Source organism: Colletotrichum paranaense (assembly GCF_030867605.1).
Source record: "Colletotrichum paranaense strain IMI 384185 chromosome Unknown Scaffold_3.1, whole genome shotgun sequence".
NCBI classification, from domain to species: domain Eukaryota; kingdom Fungi; phylum Ascomycota; class Sordariomycetes; order Glomerellales; family Glomerellaceae; genus Colletotrichum; species Colletotrichum paranaense.
The window spans coordinates 3311219-3330613 of record NW_026848961.1 but is presented as its reverse complement, the minus strand read 5'-3'; the positions used below and the strand labels follow the sequence as shown (position 1 = coordinate 3330613).

Genomic DNA, 19395 nt, shown 5'->3' with positions numbered 1-19395 from the left:
TGCCTAGCAATGCTACCTTTGTCTGCCATAGCTGCACCAACACCGGATCCCGAAGCTCAGAAACTCGCTGATCCAACATATGGCCCCATCCCAGGACAGTCGACTCTCTTTAGCGACTACAAGGGCAAGGCACCTCCGTTCCCCGGGAATATCACTGCCCCAATCCTCTCTACAGCATCGGGAGATCCGGGCCCGGACGACCAAGTCTGGCAAAATCTTTTGGCAGCCGAGTGGGCCATCTTCAGCTTCTACCAACAAGGCGTTGAAGCCTTCAACACTTCCTCCTTCGTCGCTGCTGGCTTCCCGAACACAACTTATGATCGCATCACGGAGATCCGAAATAATGAGGCTGGACATCTGCGCATCTTCCAGAACCAGATCTCCAACACTAGTGTCAAGCCGGGATCATGCAAATACGAGTACCCATTTGTGGACGCCACGAGCTTCTTGGCGTTGACAACTTATCTCGAAGTCGCTAGCATGGCCTTCTTGACTGGTCTGGTCCAGGAACCTAAGAGCGAAGCTGCGCGCGGCGCCATGGTGGCTATTGCGACAGTAGAGTCGAGGCATGAGACATGGTCGTTGCTGGATGTCTGGGGGGCTAACCCATTCTCTGGACCGAGCGATACCGTGTTCCCCTACGCCAACGAGATTCTCGATCTTACAAAGGCCTTTATTGTGCCGGGAAGTTGTCCGTCAGCAAATCCGGAGTATCCCAGCCCGAGTCAGCACCTGCCGGCTATGTCGGCCGCGACTAGGACGAAGTCTATTGCTCCAGGGTCCGAAGTTTCGTTCAACTTCACCAACGCGGCTGATCAGCCCAAATTTGTCGATGGAAAGAGCTATTACGCGGTTTTCTTCCACGGCGTAGGGAACACCAGTGTATCGGTTGATGTATCCGAATGGGCAGCTGGCGACTTCGTTAACGTGACAATTCCAGCCGAGTTCGAAACCAAGGGAATCATTATTGCGGTGCTGGCAGATTGTCCGGGGGCTCCTGAGTTGGATACGGTCGTGGCTGGACCTAGTATCTTACTGCAGCAACCGGCTCCTATCGGTTTGCTTCTGGCATGAGATAATTTAGATCCTGTTGGCCTGCACAGCGCGAACTCCGATGGTGTATAAGGCGCCTTAGCATAGAAAACGTAGCTAGGTTCATGCGAAATCCCGAAACCCTTATTGTCATCATGAACGCACCCACCATAGTCACCCCCTGCTTGAAGTCGATCTAGTTGATGTAGAAAGCTTCGACTGACTTAACAGGACCAAAAGACTATGTCATGGCTTATCTGAAGTGATCTCATGTGGATTGACAGTTGTCCCCGTCTCCGCCATAGCTGCAATTCCGATTCGCCTATCCACCATCAAACTTGGATTGCGGAAGCGCTCCCGAAGCCCACACAACCAGTGGGTTTCAATCTCGCTTCGTTCGGTCTATTAGTCTAGTTGGTTAGGACGTCGGATTCTGATTCTCAGGACCTTCCGTAGGCCCAGGTTCGAATCCTGGATGGACCTTATTTACTTTTGTCTCTGGTGATAGTTGTCTACCCTCAGTGTTGATGTTGTTTTTGACCCTCGTATGCGTGTTGATTGTGCCTCGATAGCATGCCAGAATGACGCCTCTTGCGGATACGAACTCTTGCCTAGATAGACCCTTTGCTTCAATGAAAGAAATGCAGCGAGTCTTCAATTCGTTCTGAAGAGTGACTGTCCTACTTTTGAGTCGTAAAGTGATGAGCTTGCTGCACTTAAGTTGTGGTTTCTGGCGGTGTGGCGACCTACCAGGTGGTTGGTACTTGGTAGGTGACTTGATCAAAGTCAAACCTCGAATGCTGGGGCTAACCTATTTAGGCCAAGCGCCGTCCGTCCTCATAAGTATGATGGAAGAAGGTTAATCTGATTCAGCGTACGTACATGTCGCATTTTTTCACCAAACAAAACTTGCCTCCCTTTAGAGCAGATATCTTGTCCATAACGTCGCAATCTGTTTCGTGTGTCATTTGAGTAGTTTAACTATCGCCTTTTCAATCTGCAAAGATGTCTCGTCTCAAATGGACTCTGGATACCTTACCGCGAGAGCTCTTAGTCAACATCTGCGAGATTCTATACTATGACGATCGCGCTCCAAGTCTCGCTTCGTTCTCTGCGGTCAACAAGACATGCCGTGACGCTGCCATAGGCATCTTGGTCCGCAACATCGATTTCATCCTTGACGATGACGAGTTTCCAGGCGTCTGGCACAGCCTGCACCTCAATACCCTGAGTTGCGAACTAATGCTTCGCAAAAACGATCTCTTGTCTCAAGTGCGCCAGATCTCCATCTGGGGCGAGCCACCGACACCCGGAAAGGACTATGCGAACGGCCCTTACTTGACAGAGAACCGTTACGATTCACGTCAGTCCGGGTGGAAACAAGGTCGCATGTTTGCCGCCGAGGTGGCTGAAGACGACGCAAGAAAGATGGACGATTGCAACCTAGTGGGTGCGCGTGACTATTTGGAAGGATATGCCAACTGCCAGTGGACCTACGATAGTAGTTCGGCTTGGTCACCAATGGCCAGGCTCATCAAAGAACTGTCGAACTTGAGTGACATCCTCTTCACATGTCCTACTCAATTCCCTCCCTCGCTGTTCGCCACCTTGAAACAGTACCACCCTAGATGCAGAATTCATCTCCCCACTTTCAACCTACTCTCTCTACGGGATTCACGTCCTGACGAATACGAACTTGAACTTGTGCATTCTCCGAACCTTTACAGCATCGACTGCTCGCATTTTCATCTTTATCCAGCTGTGAACCAGCTCAATACGACCGTGATGCGGATGCTTACTAGGACGGCACCAGGGCTACAGGAAGTGCGCGTCGCATACGACTCTATTCAGGACTCCCCCTATGAGCTACATGAGATCTCCTGGAGCGGCGCGAAGGGTTTAGATTCATGCTTTCCGCAACACCGCAAGTCATTGCGAACTTTCCACTTAACATGGGATCCGCAGTTGTCAGACTACAGCCTCCTTTGCAAATGGGGGCGCTTCATTGACTTTGACGCTCTACGAATCCTCAGACTGCCAGAGCCTCTGGGCCCACAAGGGCTCGAACTCTTGGACACGTACTCATTTCCATTCCTCAAGAACCTGGTTTTGAACATCTTCAACTTGTCTTCGATGAACGACCCGGAATACGAGCGAGAAAGACTGATCACGCAGTTTATCGATCGACGCACGAAGCTCTGGACGCTGGAGGTGATTGGCTGGAATAGTTTTCATCTCGGAAAACTGTTCAGCCCGTCTTGTAGCTTCGCGTTGCGAACTTTGGATTTGCAGAGCAACCGGTATACTACAGACCCATTTAACGCCCAGGTCATTGCTCTCATCGCACAGCGTTGGCCCTTGATCGAGGACCTAGCCATAAGAGTGCGGCGCTCCAGGGGAGATGAAGAAGAGATGGCTACTTACGTGGCGCTCGGTAAATTGCGACGACTTCGAAACTTATCTCTACGTCTCATGCCTATGCAACGAGGATGGCAGTTTCCGCAGGACCGTAGGACACTATCTCTATCAGCGACTGTGGCGCCTGGGGAAGTTATTGGAGATGCTGCTGTGGACAGATTGAACCCAAACTATCGAGAAGAGTACCGGGACCTACTCATCAACGTTGCGGTGGATGAGACGCTGGCTTGTGAAATCTTCCACGCCATCTCAACAGAGGGAGGAACTTTCCAGCATCAGAACTTGGAAAAGCTAGAGTTACGGGTTGACGATTGGTCGTGGGCGGGACAGCTGCAGGGGAAAGGGCAAGAAGTCAAAGCTTTCTGCAGCATCCTTGGTCGACCTTGGAATGTTCGACGCGACCATAGGTTCGATCATAGATCGGAGGTGTCTGCCCTATTGGTTGGGGACAAGTTTAACACTTGGAGAGCTACAGCTGGCACGGTACCTGGCTTGGTAGAAGGCCTATTGCACGAGGTGTTCCGCGAAATCTGGCCGCGAGCTGAAGGCAGCGGACCAGAAGCGAGGCATTCATGGCAGACGGATTGGAAGAGCTTCCCGCTTTCTGCCTATGGCCACAGATCGTAACCTGGCTCGGAGATTGAAGAGCGAACTTGATGACTTCAGAAGTTAAGCATAACAACCACTCGAATTTTGTGCGTCGAAGTACTTGGATAAGTAGTTAAAAGTTTAATGTATCCGATCAGTGATGTAAGTCGCGGCTGGGCATGAAAATCTATGTCGAGATTGACACTATTGTACACAGAATACCCGTCAGATGTCAACCGTGGTGGCGCGGTTGCGATAGACGAGAGAGAAGAACTCATGGCAACCAGGACCTCGAGAATACGGAACTTATGTATCACTCAGAGTGATTCGATCAATAACGAAGTCATCCGCTTCACTCACTATGCGAATGTCCAGCATAAGGTGAAATCAGGCCTCTGTACGTGGATATGACGGCTCAAACTAGTTCCCCATTTTGCCGAAATATCCGTATTCTTCGATGGATGGACTGGCATGAAAACATGAGTCGGAAACCCCAGGAATCTGGAATCCCCCATTGTGCAGAGCCTGGGCTGCTCCAAAACTTCAAGGCCCGCATGGTCCACAAAGCACTGAATGAAAGCTAGTGCTGGCCTGGGGGGTTTATCTAAGCAGATTGTTAAAATCGCACTCGCTGTTCTTCTACTATCTCATGTACTCCGCCCACCTCGAACCATTCTGTCAAATGTCAACCATGCCATTGGCTGCCAGGCTACCAGGCCGAAGTGTTCAACTGCCTAAATCGTGATGTGGTTTGAATTCCAGCCTCCGCGCCGAACGATTCGATCCATCACTTCTCATTGGAACCTCCTACTGAAGAGTTGCCATCCTGGTCATGATTTGCACCAATTTTCTCGACCAGAAGAAATTCTAGCGATGAGATCTAAAACAAAATTCATGTGACGAGAGGCGCTGCTTTTGTAGGAAAGAGAATCCATTGAGGTTCTGATCGGCGTTCGTTTGCTGGCCCAATCCAAATTCAAATTAGGAACGAGGACGGCAGCTTGGCAAAGCCCGCTACACCGACGCCAAACGGCCGCGCAATCCATTCACGGGGAGCGCGCTCGCACGCCGATACGCGGGTGGGTTGCGACCGGCCAGCCCTCTTCGTTATCGTGGCATGCACTGAGAAGGCGGGTCAGACATGGGTGCGAACGCGAGCATGAATGAGGCTGCATCGGTTTTTGGTCTGTGTACTAATAGTAGATGCCCCGAAGTGTCAATCCGCAGTGTCCAGGTATTGGGAACCCACTAGTCGTACGTGCTCTGCGATAATGATGGGTGTGATCGATCACTGGATTATAGACAACCGCTACAAGGACGTGATCTGGCATCCTTTGTCATCAGGCCTTGCCCATAATCTGAAATTACTGACCATCGGCAATGCACAAATGATAGCTACCTACTTGGTTCGGACTCAGGCAGCGGACCGTTGTAGCCGAAAACGAAGCAAATGTGGAAAGAGCGAGCATTACAGCCATGAACTGACTCGGGGCCCGCCCGCTTTGGCCCACGGTTTGATGAAGGCTTTAATATAATTAAGTTAATGAGACTACAATATGATGAAGATCTTCTGCCTCAATCAAAATTAAAAGAGGTTTAGAATCAGTGTATGTACTGAACGTGTCGTGGTATTTCTTGATTCACAAATCCGAGATCTTTCTTCCCTTTTTGCAGCATTCGAATTCTAACGACACAGTTCCTGCTGATTCAAGGCCCGCCGAACCTCAAAATGAAGTACCTCACCGCCGTCATCGTCGCCCTTGCCACGTCTTCCAACGCCGCTGTCTGCAATTACGGATGGGGCAAGCCGGCGGGATCAACATGCCCTGGAGCCTACGTAAGTTCAAGATCCTCAAGTCGATCATTGGGAGGCAGCACTAATAATGACTTGCAGCCTAACACATACTGCGTAAGATTTTTGAAGCCTTGACCTTGTCCTTTGCTCACCACATCCACACAGTGTCAAGAGGGTGAAAACATCAAAACATCTAGCAACTTTCCAATTCCCCGAACTTGTTCGTATCCTGGCAACGGACGTCCAGTTCTACAATCGTGCCTTGGTGGAAGAGGTGTAAGTTATCTTTAACTTGCTCGTGTGATGGAACCAAAGCTGACAATTATGGTCTAGTTCGTCGAATGTGTAGGTCATTGGTTTGCTGCAAATTCCAACTTGGTTGCATTCTAACGTATTTAGTGTCCTTAATTTACTCAACTCAGAAGATTCACTAGGAGCGAGGCAATGACATATATCCTCTCAATGACCAGAAGCCCAAGCCTACCTACTGAAGGTAGTCTCAGAGGATTAGCAATATCGGCTAGAGCAGCAAGCGGGACTATGAGGTTCACAAGCGTTTTCCCATGAGATATCTCTGTTTTATGTAGTCCGAGTGGTGACGGTCGAGAGCAACAGTGGTAAAGAGCAGAAAGAACCACCGTATACATCCGCATATATATACATATATACCCGTACATACAAATGAATAAGCTCCAGGGAAGTCTCATGCATGAGAATGCCGTCGTTATACAACTCCAGCTGGAAGAATGCGGGAAACTTCTAAATGGCGTAAATCATTATCAATGAATGCAACACCTTCGCTATGATGGCTTTTGTCCGTACACGACATGACTGTAAATGACGTCAGTATAGATTTACAGATTGCTGATGATCTGATACGTACACTGGCCAGTATGCATGAATCGCCGTGTTGCTCAAATCCTTTCGAACTTCGGCAAGGAAGACATCAACGCTCTCTCTTGGCCATCCGAGAACCCGAGTAAATAGCCCAACACTGAGACCCTCCAGCCCCATCATCACATTTTCGTGGTTCCATGAACCTAGCCACATTATTAGTATCAAAAAAGGTTCATAACTAAATAGCAAGTTGAAAACGCGATGCGGTACGAAAAGCTAGTTTCCAGACGGGCTGAGATGTAGAGAGTCTGCTTCACTTACCAAGTTCCTTGTGCCTTGGGTGCTTAGCCCATCTGTTTGTCGGCCATTTGAAGACGACCTCCTTCACATTCACGAACCCCGCCTCACGAAGTTGTCGCTTATAATGTGTAGCTCCACCAAACGGCGTCCCCCGCTCCCCCGTCCCTTGGAAAAGAAACTGGTTCCATTGATACAGTGCCGACTCTTTTGTTAGTGTGCCATCATCAGACATGGCTTGCGCTCCGTCGGCACACTCGAACCAGCCTCCCGGATTCAGATTTGCGAATGACTGCCGGAACAACTTGGGGAAGTCTCGAATACCACCCGTGTTCATTCGGCTGTAAATGAAATCAAACTTTTGCGAAAATGTCCAAGGTTCGTCTTCTATATCATCAATTTGGAAGTAGACGTTAGGCGGAACGTATGAAGGTTGCACCGGGCTCAAGTCCACGCCAATGATAGTCGAGCTGGGGTTCTCGTCGGCAAAGTCAATCGCCCAGATTCCTGTCCCTGTACCGACATCCAAAACCCGTTGCGGTGGCCGTTCTTTACTCAACGGAGATAAATGTAGCTTATCGCCGAGGGTGAGTAGACATAGATTGTGCTGGAGGTCTAGGCGGTCGAGTTCGAGGTCGTCGTTGGGAAATAGATAGGCACCATCCTTGTAGGCGTGATATGTGCGGCCATTCTCCTCTCGGTAACGGAGTATGCTGCTGCGCAGAGACATCGTGGAAGGTTGCACCTCAGCGCCCAGGGACGAGTCAAGGTCCGAATCCTCGCCGTCGGACTCGAGCTCGCTTTCCTCATCAACGGATGTTGTCATGGAGACATCGTCTGGTATTTCGTTAGCCTCCAGAGACGTTGAAGGCTGCGGTGCCGCTGGAGCCGACATCGTTGAAGGGTGGCAAGATAGTCGATCAGCGGACTAAATCTTCGAGGATGGCGAACCTTGCTGGAAATTCGGGGTAGACAAATGCGACGAAAGCTAAATCATGAAGGTTGCAAGGATTTTTATCAAGTGTAAGAGCCTGTTGTGGCGAAAGTGTTTCTTTTTCTCTTATGACATTAGGTCGAATGAACTCCGCAACGGAGGCGGGAGAACCGATGGAAAGGCGGAAATCGTGGAGACTTCGGAGGAATGTCCGTCCCTGTGGCCCAACGGCGAACCAACACGCTTTTGATATCTGACAGGACAACTCGCACCAACAACGAGAGGAAATGCGGAGATCTGATTGGCCGTGAAAGACCCCCTGTTAGGCAAACAGCCATCCTGCATATTGAAACGAGGTGTCCAGCCCACGCCCGGCGACTCAAAGATCCCTTTGCTCTCGCGTTGGCTCTGAGTACATGAATCGGGCTCAGGTTGCTTGATTGTTGGATGTTGTTAGTCAACCAAGACAGAGCGTTCGATGCTGTTGGACGCCATACGGAAGCTGTTGGAGCATTGCGGAATGGCGCCGAGCGCAACACGCGCCGGGTTTGGGTAAGATCGTCCTGCGGGAGAGCGGCGTAGAAGGCGGATTGGGAAAACGTAATGTGTAACCCCTCTTTTTGTGCACCGGGGCCTCATGAGAAAATTGGCTCACGGATCCGACCATTTGGTAAGATGGAGTATCAGATGCTTGCCTCAGAGAAACATCGACCGGGTTGTCGGACACTCGTTTACTACATGTAGTGACTTGGGTCGTTATACCGATCTCCCGTGCGTATTGTTGCGCTGATAGTAGTAGCCCTATTTGTGGACCGTCGACAGAACTTGAAGCCTCTATTCGTAGTTTCATAGGATTCGAAGGAAGAAGAAAGGACAGTGATCTGAAATCTGCGAGCTCCTCAACTCAGTACCTAAGATAGTCATTGCACTGGCAGTAAGTCAGCCTAGTCGCATTCATTTGCGTCGGCCAGAAATTCTCACTTGGATAACTCACTTGGATAACTCACTTGGATAACTCACTTGGATAACTCACTACTTCAAAGTCAGGGGAACACCCAGAGCTATTCCTCAGATCTCAGTCATCTCACTCACTCTCTGACCCTTCCAAGCGGTGAGAATTAAGGGGACATTAAAAAGAGTCTTCCTGTTGTTTTGGATATGTCTCTCATTCCAAGGAACGCTCTCGCTGATACATCGATGAGCTATGATACGCCAATCCCATGGTTTTCGCTACCAAAGTCACCCCAACTCCTCAATCGGCTCACCAATGCTGCAAGGAGCAAGTGGTCGATGATATCTTTACGTCAACAACTTACTATCATGCCATCGGTTTTCTTCCGGTGACAAACCGATAGCTTGTGATAAGCCTGTAGTCCTTGCTACGGAACTCTCGCTTGACACCCTCCATAAGCACTCTGGCTTGGTCGTGCGAGTAGTTCAGTACTCTCGTGAACAAGGCCGGAGTGTGAGAGTCGACAGACATCTGCATATGGACAAGTTCGCAGCGACCAAGCTCCTTCAATGCCGGGTCTTTCGCCCATGGACCGATAGGTATCTGTGAACAGCGTGAGCACGTCTCCTAAGGTATGGGCTTAGCTGTTGGCTGAAAACACTTACCCTGTATACAAGTTCCTGGACATCCTCGAAGCCGGCATCAATCATCCACTGTTTGTGGTATCTCGCCACGTTGATTTGCTTCCCGTACATTTTACTTGCCTCGTCTAGCTTGGTCACCCACTCCTTCGTCCAGGGCGCTCTCTCATAGCTATCGTCGTCGCTGAAGATCCATGCATCGTACTCTTGCATTTCAACCCACCCGCCTGGCTTCAAGCCACCCATTACACGGTCGTAAAATCTTGCCCAATCAGAGGACGTTCCGCTGAGCGCGCGGCCGTGAATATAGTCGAAGTGCTCCTCCTCACGGTATGTCCACTCATCCTCGTAATCATCGACATGGAATTTGCAGTTCGTGGGAACCCATTCCGGTTGAATGGGCGAGAGATCGACACCGTATACGTCAGCCGTGGGAAATTCATCTGCCATCTCTATGGCCCATATTCCCGTCCCTGTACCGAGATCGAGGATCCTCATACCAGAGGCCGCCGGATCCTCTGGTGTGGGGAGTGGCGCGGTGTAAAGCTGGCCTCCGAGGAGGAGACGCCAGATGTGGTGCTGCAGGTCGAGTCGTTCTTGCTCTTGGTCGTCATTGGGAAGCACGTATTGCCCCTCACGGTAGGCGTGGTATCGCCGCCCGTTCTCGTACTGGTAGTGGAAGATGGAGGATGCTATGGAGGCCGTGTAAGCACTGCCAGCATCGGAGCCGTAGGCCGAGTCATGATCCTCGCCGGGGTTTGTAATTTCGGTCTGTAATACGGGGGCACAAGGTAACGTTAGTGCACATGGCCTTGCCTCAAGTCCCAAGGGAGTCTCCTAAGGGAGAGGGACCCTGGCGGTGATAAGCTTACGTCGACTTGGAGCGGCGTCAAGGTCTGATCTGCCGCCGGATTAAGCAAATACTGGATACTGGTCGGTGCTACGGTACGGGGAGGTGTTGTCGCTCCCGTGCTGCTAGTCAAAGGGGTTGGTGTTTGGACTGGACCGGCACTAGAGGGGGTCCCGGTGGCCGGTCCCGAGTCCGCGGTACTGGAACCGCCGGTAGTTGACGGACGCGACGTCATTGGAAAAGGGAGCGCGTGATCGGCAGGCCGTCTGCCGTCAGCCGTTCGTTCCCGGTGGGAGAAGTGAAAAGAGAGACGGGAGTTTTGAGAACAACGGTTTCGCTTTTCCCCTGGACAATTTGACTCTGTTCGAGAAACAGACGAGGGCCAAACTTTAAGTGTCCCCCTTGGAATGGAGAAGCGGTAAAGTAAAATGTCACCCCACGGTGGGAAATGATGGATGAATGCGGATCGCCCGGGAACCCAGCTGAAGAATAATTCTGGGAAAAGCCTTGCACATAAAGCCCCCTCCATCATCACGCCAATGAGCTGCCGGGGTCGTCCCCTATTCCGCTTCGAGCGCTACGTCCGTGCCGCCCCCGTACGTTACGACCCCTTCCTCTCAGCTGCCAAACCCACCATGGTATCCGCTCCCGATCGCCATCGCCATGTTCGGTAAGGCTTGTGAGCACGTTGTGAGCTTCATGGCAGTTTGATGAGCCAATAGCTGAGGAGTTTTGCGTGACAAGGAGCTCCACCTTCATATCGACCCTAAGATATCACCTCATGTATCCGTACTCCGTACATCGCTTAAGTATGAGACTGACTTAGTGGCCTTGATTTAGTCTCTCTTAGTGACACTTATCTCACACTAGTCTCTCCTCCAGCCGAGGGGAAGCGGCATGTTTCTGGCCCATCATGAAAGCGGCGGGGAATGGGCCGCAATAGAGGGGTCAATGATTATCTTTTGAAGCCTCTAGAAGCAGAATTTGACCACTTTTGATCCCACGATCTTAACATTTTCTAGAAGTAATTCACGGACGTCGGACTCCAGCAAACTCATCTGATGCTGTAGTAGCCGGAAGTTTTTTTTTTTGTACCTGAACGATTACTACATCTAACAAGACACTCAACCTAAAAGTCTCTCCTCGTTTCATCACGTTACTATCCCACCGGTCAACTCACCGCCTCTCAGTCTTTGCCACGGATCAACACTGACGACAATGTCCCAAAAGCTCATCGTCGTCGTGGGCGCCACGGGCAACCAAGGCGGCTCCGTTGCTCGCCGCTTCCTGGCCGCTGGCTACCGCGTCCGCGCTCTCACCCGCGACACCAAATCCCCATCCGCTACTGCCCTTTCCACTCTCGGGTCCGATGTGGAGCTCGTGATCGCAGACCTTGAAGATGTCGCCTCCATCGAAGAAGCTTTCAAGGGTGCAAATGTCATCTTCAGCGTCACAAACTACTGGGAACCCTTCTTCCGACCAGACTGTCGCACGAAGGCACAGGAGCAGGGCATTTCCTGCCGGAAGTTCGCGTATGATGTCGAGTTGCGCCAGGGACGGAATATTGTCGATGCTGCGGCCAAGACAGTGGACTCGCTTGACAAGAACGGGTTTTTGGTTTCAACATTGAGTCACGCTGAGAAATGCAGTGGTGGGAAATTTAAAGAGCTGTATCACTTTGATTCCAAGGCTGAGGTGTTTCCTGGCTACGTGAACGAAAAGTATCCCGAGCTCGCGGCGAAGATGTCGTGCATCCATACTGGGTACTTCTACACAAGCTACAACATTCTTCCCAACTCATACTTTGGCAAGGTGAGCCACTCCCCTTTATTGTGACCATCAACATCTCTAAAGCGTCATCAGAACTCCGATGGCACATTCACCATGGCGTTCACAACCTCTCCTGACAAGCCTGTCCCGCATTTCTCCCCTGTCGATGATATGGGCAACTTCACCTACGCCGTTTCCCAAATGCCGCCCGGCAAGGCTTACATGGCCGAAGGAACAACTGCCACTTGGCCCCAGTTCCTAGAGACATGGGCAAAGGTAAATGGAGTACAAGCCAGCTATAAGCAAATTACGCCAGAAGAGATGATTGAGGCGACTGGAGAGCGCGACACTGGTCTCGAAGTCGCATACATGTTTTCATATTCCTCGGACCCAGGTTACGATGGCGGCATGGATTTGCTGACCGCAGCTGATCTTCAAAAGGTGAGAGCTGCAACCCTCGAACCCGTGAAGAATGAGGTGCTTTATTTTAAGGCCAGAGAATTGACTGCTAATTGCATAGGCTGGTATTGATTGTCCCATGACGACTTGGGAAGAATGGTCCAAAAAGAACGATTGGTCTCCTGTACTAGACAAATGATGGCCGCACGGGTTCATACCTGAAGGATATGTGCTAGACTTAGATCCGATTTAGCAATCCGACACTCTTGAAACTTCTGACTTTCCTGACTTTGAACAACTAGAATTATATTTATCGGCTGGCTGAAACGCATTGCGAACACCGCATGTGTTGTGTAGGCCCACCAAGTTTCATTTAGTATTGTGGGTTTAGAGCTCATTCTTCTTACGTTTATTCTTTTTCTTAAATCTGAAAACACCAACATTCAAAACCATCAAAACTCCATGTATACTGCGACAATAGTTGCTAAAGCCATCGCAAACATTGCTTGACCCCCAGCTGCAGAAACCTCTGACCCCCTGCTCCTCACCGGTTGGGCGCCTGAAAGTTGACCCCTCCCAGGTTCCATGGATTGCGGGAACATCAAGACTGTACCGTTACCCGCATCTCCCACAGGAGCTGTTGTGTTAGGATCGATAGTGAACGACGTGTTCGTCGACTCGAAACCTTCACGCCTCCCGACCAATACTTCGACACTGCGGAACGCCACGGCAGGGGCATCCTGTGCGAGGAAGTGACCTGATGTAGATACAGCAAGATATGTCAGGCCTCGCTCCGAGTGCACTGTACCCATCACACCAGCGCCGGCCAGCGTCTCGGGGTCAGTGTTGGTGTGATAGGGCACATAGAGCGGTGCGGTGGGCTTCTTTTGGAAACCCATTTGCCCTCCCCAGGTCAAGTTCTGGATCGTGAGAAGTGTACCGTCGTCAATGAGCACAAAGTCCTTGGTGCCGTGTGCGAGAATGACATTTCGTGTCTTGTCGATGACGTTGGGTAAGACCGGTTGACTTCCCGGCCCTTCGTCAATGGAGTTGTCGGTTTCATTGAAGAACACGGGTGTCTCGGTGCAAAAGACCCATTCCTTGTCCAAGGGAGCATTGATGGCTTTCTTGACGTCTTCTCGGTTGAAGTAGACTGGTCCCGCCCCCTTTGGCCTGTACATAGAGCCGTCGCTGAATCCAAGAGGGTCGTACTTCAACGGGCAGAGATTTGTGATAGAATAGACGCTGAAGCAAGGGGTGATCTCTGTCGCAGCCTCCAGAATCATGGTCCAGGTGTCACACTCTGTCTTCACGTTGCCATCCTCATCTAGGCCCGGCATTGTCGCAGGCTGTTGTCCGGCAGGAGGATAGACGAGCCATTTGCGCATGTAATCGGCATAGCCACACTTCTCATGTGCATCCTTTAGCGTCTGCCTGAATGTGTCGTTGAAGGCGAAGACATGTTCCCATCGATCCACGAAGGGAACTGCAGGAATCTCCTCCCCGATGCTGTCGACCGAGTACGTTCCGTCAAAGATTTGCATACCGGCAATGTTGAAGTAGTCCTTGTCATTGCTGTCAACCATGGCGCTAGCAATGTAGGGGCAGTACATGCCGCTGTACGAGGATCCGGTCACATAGACCTTGTAGCCCTGCATGGCAAAGGTGTCGACAAAGTTACGCCAGAAGCTGAGGAACTGGCGGGCGACATCGAATTCGTCCTTGGCAGTGGGTGTACCCTGCGAAAAGCCTGTACCCACAGGCTGGTCTACCCAGACGACGTTGGTGATACGATGCCAACTCCATTTGTTGCGGATGGGCTTGAACATTCCCGGCTGCCAGAGCATTGGGCCGTTTTCAGAGAGGAGTTCTCCGGTAGATGAACAACCAGGCTGGCCATACAAGTTAGTTCTGTTCGAGTCCCGGTTATCATATAGCATAGACTTACACCACCAGTCAACCAGATCATGATCTCCTTGTCGGCGGCCTGACTCTCGGATGGAAAAAACCAGAAGTACAGCTTCCCGGCTGTGTCATTGTTCTTGTCAATGTTGAGTAATCCTGCATAAGACTCGCCGACGTCGAAGTCAACTTCGGGGATCTTTGTTCCATTGACGACAAACTCTAAGAGCAGAATTGTTAGATAATAGACCACGTCGAACAGTGAGTGACATTTATCAACGCACTCTTAGTCTTGTCTGTGAGGAACTTAGGTTCCCCTTGAGCCTTGTTCACGACATTTTGCTGGTAGTCGGCCTTTGCGTTTGAGTACTTGGGCTGGTTCAACGATGGTTTGTACTGTTTCAAGTTCAATGTCGCAGAAACAGCCACAGGAAGCAGCAAAGCCGCACGGAGCCAGTGCATATTGAGATATATCGGAAGGGCGGAAATTCGGGGTTCGTCGATACCCTTCTTGGCTTGTCGTTGATGATTACAGCATCACCCTCGACAAGTCTAACGGTCAAGCAGGTCGTGCAAGATGTGGGGAAAGGCCAGGCGGCTCTGCACCGGACTTTTAAGGAAGAGAAACAAAGAGGTGCCACCATTTAAGCATTCCTCGGAAAGGCGCGATGCGTGTTTCAAGATGGGTCCTGTTGGAGGGGATCAAGCTTGGACGCTGATCCCGATGAAGGGAAACGCACATCAGTGTCACCTCAACTCGGTTTCGCCCGAGCTTAATTCACTTGGCAACGGGCCGCTAGGTTTGGGGAGAGCTAGTCGAAAATTGGAAATAACGAGGAGGTTCTGAAGCTTGAAAGGCTATAAGGATGGGAGACCCTTGATGTATGACCGGTGAATCGGCTTGATTAGATGGTTGTCTCTGCTGGAGGGTGATACAAGGTGCACACAGATTAGCTTCTCTGTTTATCAAACCTGAACCGTTTCGGTAGACGGCAGACGCCGACTTTCGCCTGAATTGGATATACCACTTTCGAAATGTCTTCACTAAAATACAGGCTGGTCTTGAGACTCGTTAATATTTTAGCCAGAGACGCGTTAGCTGGATCGCATGCTATTCAATGAATGAGCCACTCTTGGGGGCGGTAGAGCTCAGTCCAATTTTGCGGATTGTCCACGAAGAGATCGGCCAATTGATCATCCCGTCGGGAACTAAGAAAACCTACGTAAACCCAGTATTGACCTTGTGGTTCTGTCACACCTGCCCGGTGACGGAAAGTAAACCAGTCGGCCTAATATAGCATCTCTTTCCTCTGAAGTCGGCCTTTTCAAATTCGTACTAGTTTCCACGTTTCTCATGAGCTTGTTCTCGCCTTGCCATTCGTAGATCCCCCGCTTGCGGCCATGCCGTGTTACAACTTTTGCCTGGCGACGGATCAAGGTTCATCGCCGATCTTAGATCAAATGCCCTGCAATAAGATGCCGTAGTCACCGGCTTGGGTGGTGCTGAAGAGCGTATAGGTGTCTATAGCTCTATTGACTTTCTTTGACTCCTCGAAATAGACACCTGAATCCGCTCGTTCTAGGATGTCCTTAGTAATCTTGCCTTACTTGTTCGCTGTCTTGAGTGGATCGAAGGTTCCTCCTGCACTTCACTTTTGGACTGGAACTCATCGTCACTACACATTTCTATATATGATACATATGAGATTCTCGCCTGCCTCTGCTGGCAATTGCAACATCCAATGCTATGTAACTTAAGAGATACGTTTGTGGGGGTTGTGAGGTGCAGGTCGGCGCACAGCAGCGGGGGAGGTTTGCTTGAGGCCAGTGTGTCACGAAAGTCGACATGGAACATCTGGCACTACGCTTCGATAACAAGAGGATGGACATGGGACTACCCGTGTTTTATCGGAGAGATATCATACTGACTTCAGAGCAAGAATTGAAGGCAGGGCCAACGGTTCATATGATCATCTCGGAAGGGCAAGCAAACAACGTCGTCTGATTGGGCTCTGGCCAATAAGGCAAGATGCCAAAGTCTAGTCGCCTCATGCACGCGTCGCCAGAGACAGATTCCACAAACATACATGTGGAGTTTGAAACTTCCAGGACCATCGTAAGGGCTTAAGATTGTAATCTATCGATACCTGTCACTGATTCGTTCGCGAGCAATCGTACTTTGATAGCGAAACATGGTCGATAGCTGGTACGAGCTCCTCACGCTATGACTATGCCTCAATCCTCTGACTCAATCCCGGAATTTGATCTTTTATCTGTTCTATCGAGATCATGGCGTATCCTGCAACAAATAACAAGCTCCGTGTTGGCCCATTTTGAGCCCTGCTTTCGCGCAGATCTGCACACCAACTAGTCAGTCTGGGGATCTCTCCACAGTGCTTAGATTCGTTAATTGTGAAGATTTTCAGCACAACTTATGACAGTAGACGGGTAAATGACATCAGTTGCACTTAGTGTTGGTGTCGGTAGTCTTGGGTATTCTTCCTGCAAGTGTAGCAGGTCTTTCACTGGCCAGCGTGTCTACAAAGATCTTAGTTCAGGTAGATGAGCTGAGAATGACTGATTGGAAGGACCAACAGAATCATAGTGTTAGTGAAAAGAAGTTTCTTCAATAAGACAAGTAGCCTTCTGGTTTTGGCAACCAGTCTTCCGTCTTACTTTTCCGGATTGAAACCCTCACAAAAGATACCAATTTGATCAACAAAAGGGCGCTTATCCTTGAGAGTTCAGCTGTATGATTGCAGAAAAGATACAAGATGGCGATGGTATGGCCGGATCTGAGGGAGTTGTCAATGTTGTTTTTAACTGAGCCCCTGATAAACTGCATATCTCGTGGCCTTCACTGTCGCAGACTGTGAGCCGAGTGTTGCTCTCGTCGACAAAGATGTTTTGGATCTCCGTTAGCATGCACTGGTGATTGTAAATGTTGGGAGAGCGTGAAGACAGCTCTTCAAGGCCTGGGAAGGCGCTCTTGAATATGAAGTTGGCAACTTTTGGCATTCCGTTTCGAATGGTGCGCTCGTTTGAATGCTATATGGACATGTTTTGCTTGAGACCCTCCTCGAGTATCAAGTGTTTGGTGATGGTGACGCCTACGAAGGCAAAGCATGGATCACACGTCAGATTCCCGGACTTAGTACTCTGGGCATAGCTGGGCGTATTGATCCACAGAAAACCTCATGCCAAGCCATCAATTATTTTGAAAACAGTACCAAAAGCTAAATCGTATGCCGCCGACCTGATGTTAAAATTTCCACCCCAAAGAGACTGGCCCGAGAACTCTTTGTCAGGCTGAAAGCATTCTCCAGAGAGAATTCTTTCTTATGTGAGCCTTCAAAGCATGATGCCTTCATACACGCATATCATCTACCTCTCAACTGAGATGGGCGTGTTGTGTTTTTGTTTGAAGTCGTCTATGAGTCTCAAATGTCTCTGATATCAAACAAGAGTAAAATTGCCGTCGGCCTGTCACCAACATGTAATGGCACTCCCGAATCCTTTTCGGTAGAGTTTGGGTATCCCTAATGATAGCACGCACATTCATTCAGGCGGTTCCAACGTAGGGGACAGACCTTCTCGTAGGTATTAGACATTATTGACAAGCTATATAAGTGGAAATGTACTTGGAATAGAACCGAACTAGACACGTTCTTTGTCCTCAGCCAGTATGTCATCGCGTCATTGAGTCTGTGAAAGAAGAAGAGACTCTGTATGCACTCGCGGCCCACGTGGCGAACTCTGCCATCCAAAGCCAACAGAAAGCAATCGGTATCAGGGCAATCAATACCCACCATAACTCTACGGTCAGCCGCCGCCTCAACCAGCGTGAACACCTCGCGCCAATCTTTCGTCGATGAGAGCATACGGAAGTGCCATAAACTAGGCAGCCAAGTCCCGGCCTTGACTCGCACTCCATGTGTTCACGTCGCCTTTGCATCAGAAGCCTGGTCCAAAGGTTAGATAGAAGTAGCAGGTACGAGACGATGAAAGGCAAAGAAGTAATATCAGGATAGAATTCTGGAACAACATACGGGACACTGCCTCTACAGAAGCGTAGGTCGCTGCCAAGGTCACACCGTTTATCATTTGGACACTCAAGATGAAGCATGCGGCGCTCCATCAGCCACTCAACCTTGAGTCGTACGCCCGTGTCAACGAGGTAGTAGAAGTAGCTGCTGGTGTGTTTCAGTGAGAGGGCGTCGGGATAGATGAGTTGCTTGGAAATGAGAAGGTGGATTTCTGCGGGCAGATCTGTGAAACCGGCGAGCTGGGTGCGGTCGGAGGCCTCCTTGTCGGCAGACCGGAGCGACCTTTCTGCTGCCGGCGCCGGAGTGGGTCGTTTACGGGCGCGGATGGGTTCCATTGTCGCGGGATTGCGATAGGCTAGCTGCGGATTCGACGTTGGCAGATACGGATGTGGGAGGAGTCACCAGAGTTCTTCGTTGTATTTGTTTCGTGTATTTCCTACGTTCAAAAGATAGGAAGGCTGTGCGTCAAATGATGATTTTTGGGGAGGAGGATTAGAAGGCAACCTATATAGCAACAGAAATCCTGCTGCCTCCGAGTGAGTGTTTATGGGGACTTTGAGGCGTGGCATGTTCCTAGCGTGTCAGACACGAAGTTTCAGTCCGTCCGTCACCAGGAATACGTTGCACTGTCAGCTAGGCAGATGCCGACTGTGGCTGGTTTCAGGAACCACTTTGCCAAATACAGGGCGCTTAACGTGGCTGATTTCAACACTGTAGCATTCCCTAGGTTGCCGCGGTGCGCCTCGTTGCGCCTCATTGGAGTCCCGACAAGTTAGCTTTATCGCTGCTTTTGTCCGCTCGGACTCCTGTACTAACAGTTTCGTACGGTGAGACAGCTGCTTCTTGTTAAGGTCAGCATCTGAGGGGCGTTCAGATACTGCTTTTAGGAGTGTTATTCTTACTGAAAACATGGGCGGCTCATGCTTCCCATGTC

The 19395-nt window shown here is 50.3% G+C and overlaps 9 protein-coding genes across 9 annotated transcripts; 4 read left to right on the top strand and 5 right to left on the bottom strand.

Annotated features, from left to right (window-relative positions):
* Window positions 1–9: 9 nt before the first annotated feature.
* On the top strand, window positions 10–1074 carry CPAR01_04708 (uncharacterized protein; the record flags this gene model as incomplete). Its single annotated transcript, XM_060488988.1, has 1 exon — window positions 10–1074. The coding sequence occupies one exon, from the start codon at window positions 10–12 to the stop codon at window positions 1072–1074; it is 1065 nt and encodes a 354-aa protein (XP_060353194.1).
* Window positions 1075–2037: 963 nt separating this feature from the next.
* CPAR01_04707 (uncharacterized protein) lies at window positions 2038–4077 on the top strand (the record flags this gene model as incomplete). Its single annotated transcript, XM_060488987.1, has 1 exon — window positions 2038–4077. The coding sequence occupies one exon, from the start codon at window positions 2038–2040 to the stop codon at window positions 4075–4077; it is 2040 nt and encodes a 679-aa protein (XP_060353193.1).
* Window positions 4078–5767: 1690 nt separating this feature from the next.
* CPAR01_04706 (uncharacterized protein) lies at window positions 5768–6182 on the top strand (the record flags this gene model as incomplete). Its single annotated transcript, XM_060488986.1, has 4 exons — window positions 5768–5875; window positions 5933–5947; window positions 6006–6109; window positions 6167–6182. 4 exons carry the CDS (start codon window positions 5768–5770, stop codon window positions 6180–6182), a joined length of 243 nt encoding a protein of 80 aa, XP_060353192.1.
* Window positions 6183–6633: 451 nt separating this feature from the next.
* On the bottom strand, window positions 6634–7862 carry CPAR01_04705 (methyltransferase; the record flags this gene model as incomplete). Its single annotated transcript, XM_060488985.1, has 3 exons — window positions 6634–6664; window positions 6717–6873; window positions 6992–7862. The coding sequence occupies 3 exons, from the start codon at window positions 7860–7862 to the stop codon at window positions 6634–6636; spliced, it is 1059 nt and encodes a 352-aa protein (XP_060353191.1).
* A 1357-nt stretch (window positions 7863–9219) lies between these two features.
* On the bottom strand, window positions 9220–10579 carry CPAR01_04704 (methyltransferase; the record flags this gene model as incomplete). Its single annotated transcript, XM_060488984.1, has 3 exons — window positions 9220–9456; window positions 9519–10265; window positions 10367–10579. The coding sequence occupies 3 exons, from the start codon at window positions 10577–10579 to the stop codon at window positions 9220–9222; spliced, it is 1197 nt and encodes a 398-aa protein (XP_060353190.1).
* Window positions 10580–10883: 304 nt separating this feature from the next.
* Window positions 10884–12712, top strand: CPAR01_04703 (NmrA-like family protein; the record flags this gene model as incomplete). The annotated part of the gene is made up of 4 exons (XM_060488983.1): window positions 10884–11014; window positions 11481–12156; window positions 12208–12555; window positions 12635–12712. The coding sequence occupies 4 exons, from the start codon at window positions 10884–10886 to the stop codon at window positions 12710–12712; spliced, it is 1233 nt and encodes a 410-aa protein (XP_060353189.1).
* Window positions 12713–12965: 253 nt separating this feature from the next.
* CPAR01_04702 (serine carboxypeptidase) lies at window positions 12966–14877 on the bottom strand (the record flags this gene model as incomplete). The annotated part of the gene is made up of 3 exons (XM_060488982.1): window positions 12966–14405; window positions 14462–14637; window positions 14700–14877. The coding sequence occupies 3 exons, from the start codon at window positions 14875–14877 to the stop codon at window positions 12966–12968; spliced, it is 1794 nt and encodes a 597-aa protein (XP_060353188.1).
* A 2268-nt stretch (window positions 14878–17145) lies between these two features.
* Window positions 17146–17433, bottom strand: CPAR01_04701 (uncharacterized protein; the record flags this gene model as incomplete). Its single annotated transcript, XM_060488981.1, has 1 exon — window positions 17146–17433. One exon carries the CDS (start codon window positions 17431–17433, stop codon window positions 17146–17148), a length of 288 nt encoding a protein of 95 aa, XP_060353187.1.
* Window positions 17434–18249: 816 nt separating this feature from the next.
* CPAR01_04700 (F-box domain-containing protein) lies at window positions 18250–18796 on the bottom strand (the record flags this gene model as incomplete). The annotated part of the gene is made up of 2 exons (XM_060488980.1): window positions 18250–18277; window positions 18465–18796. The coding sequence occupies 2 exons, from the start codon at window positions 18794–18796 to the stop codon at window positions 18250–18252; spliced, it is 360 nt and encodes a 119-aa protein (XP_060353186.1).
* Between the last annotated feature and the right edge of the window lie 599 nt (window positions 18797–19395).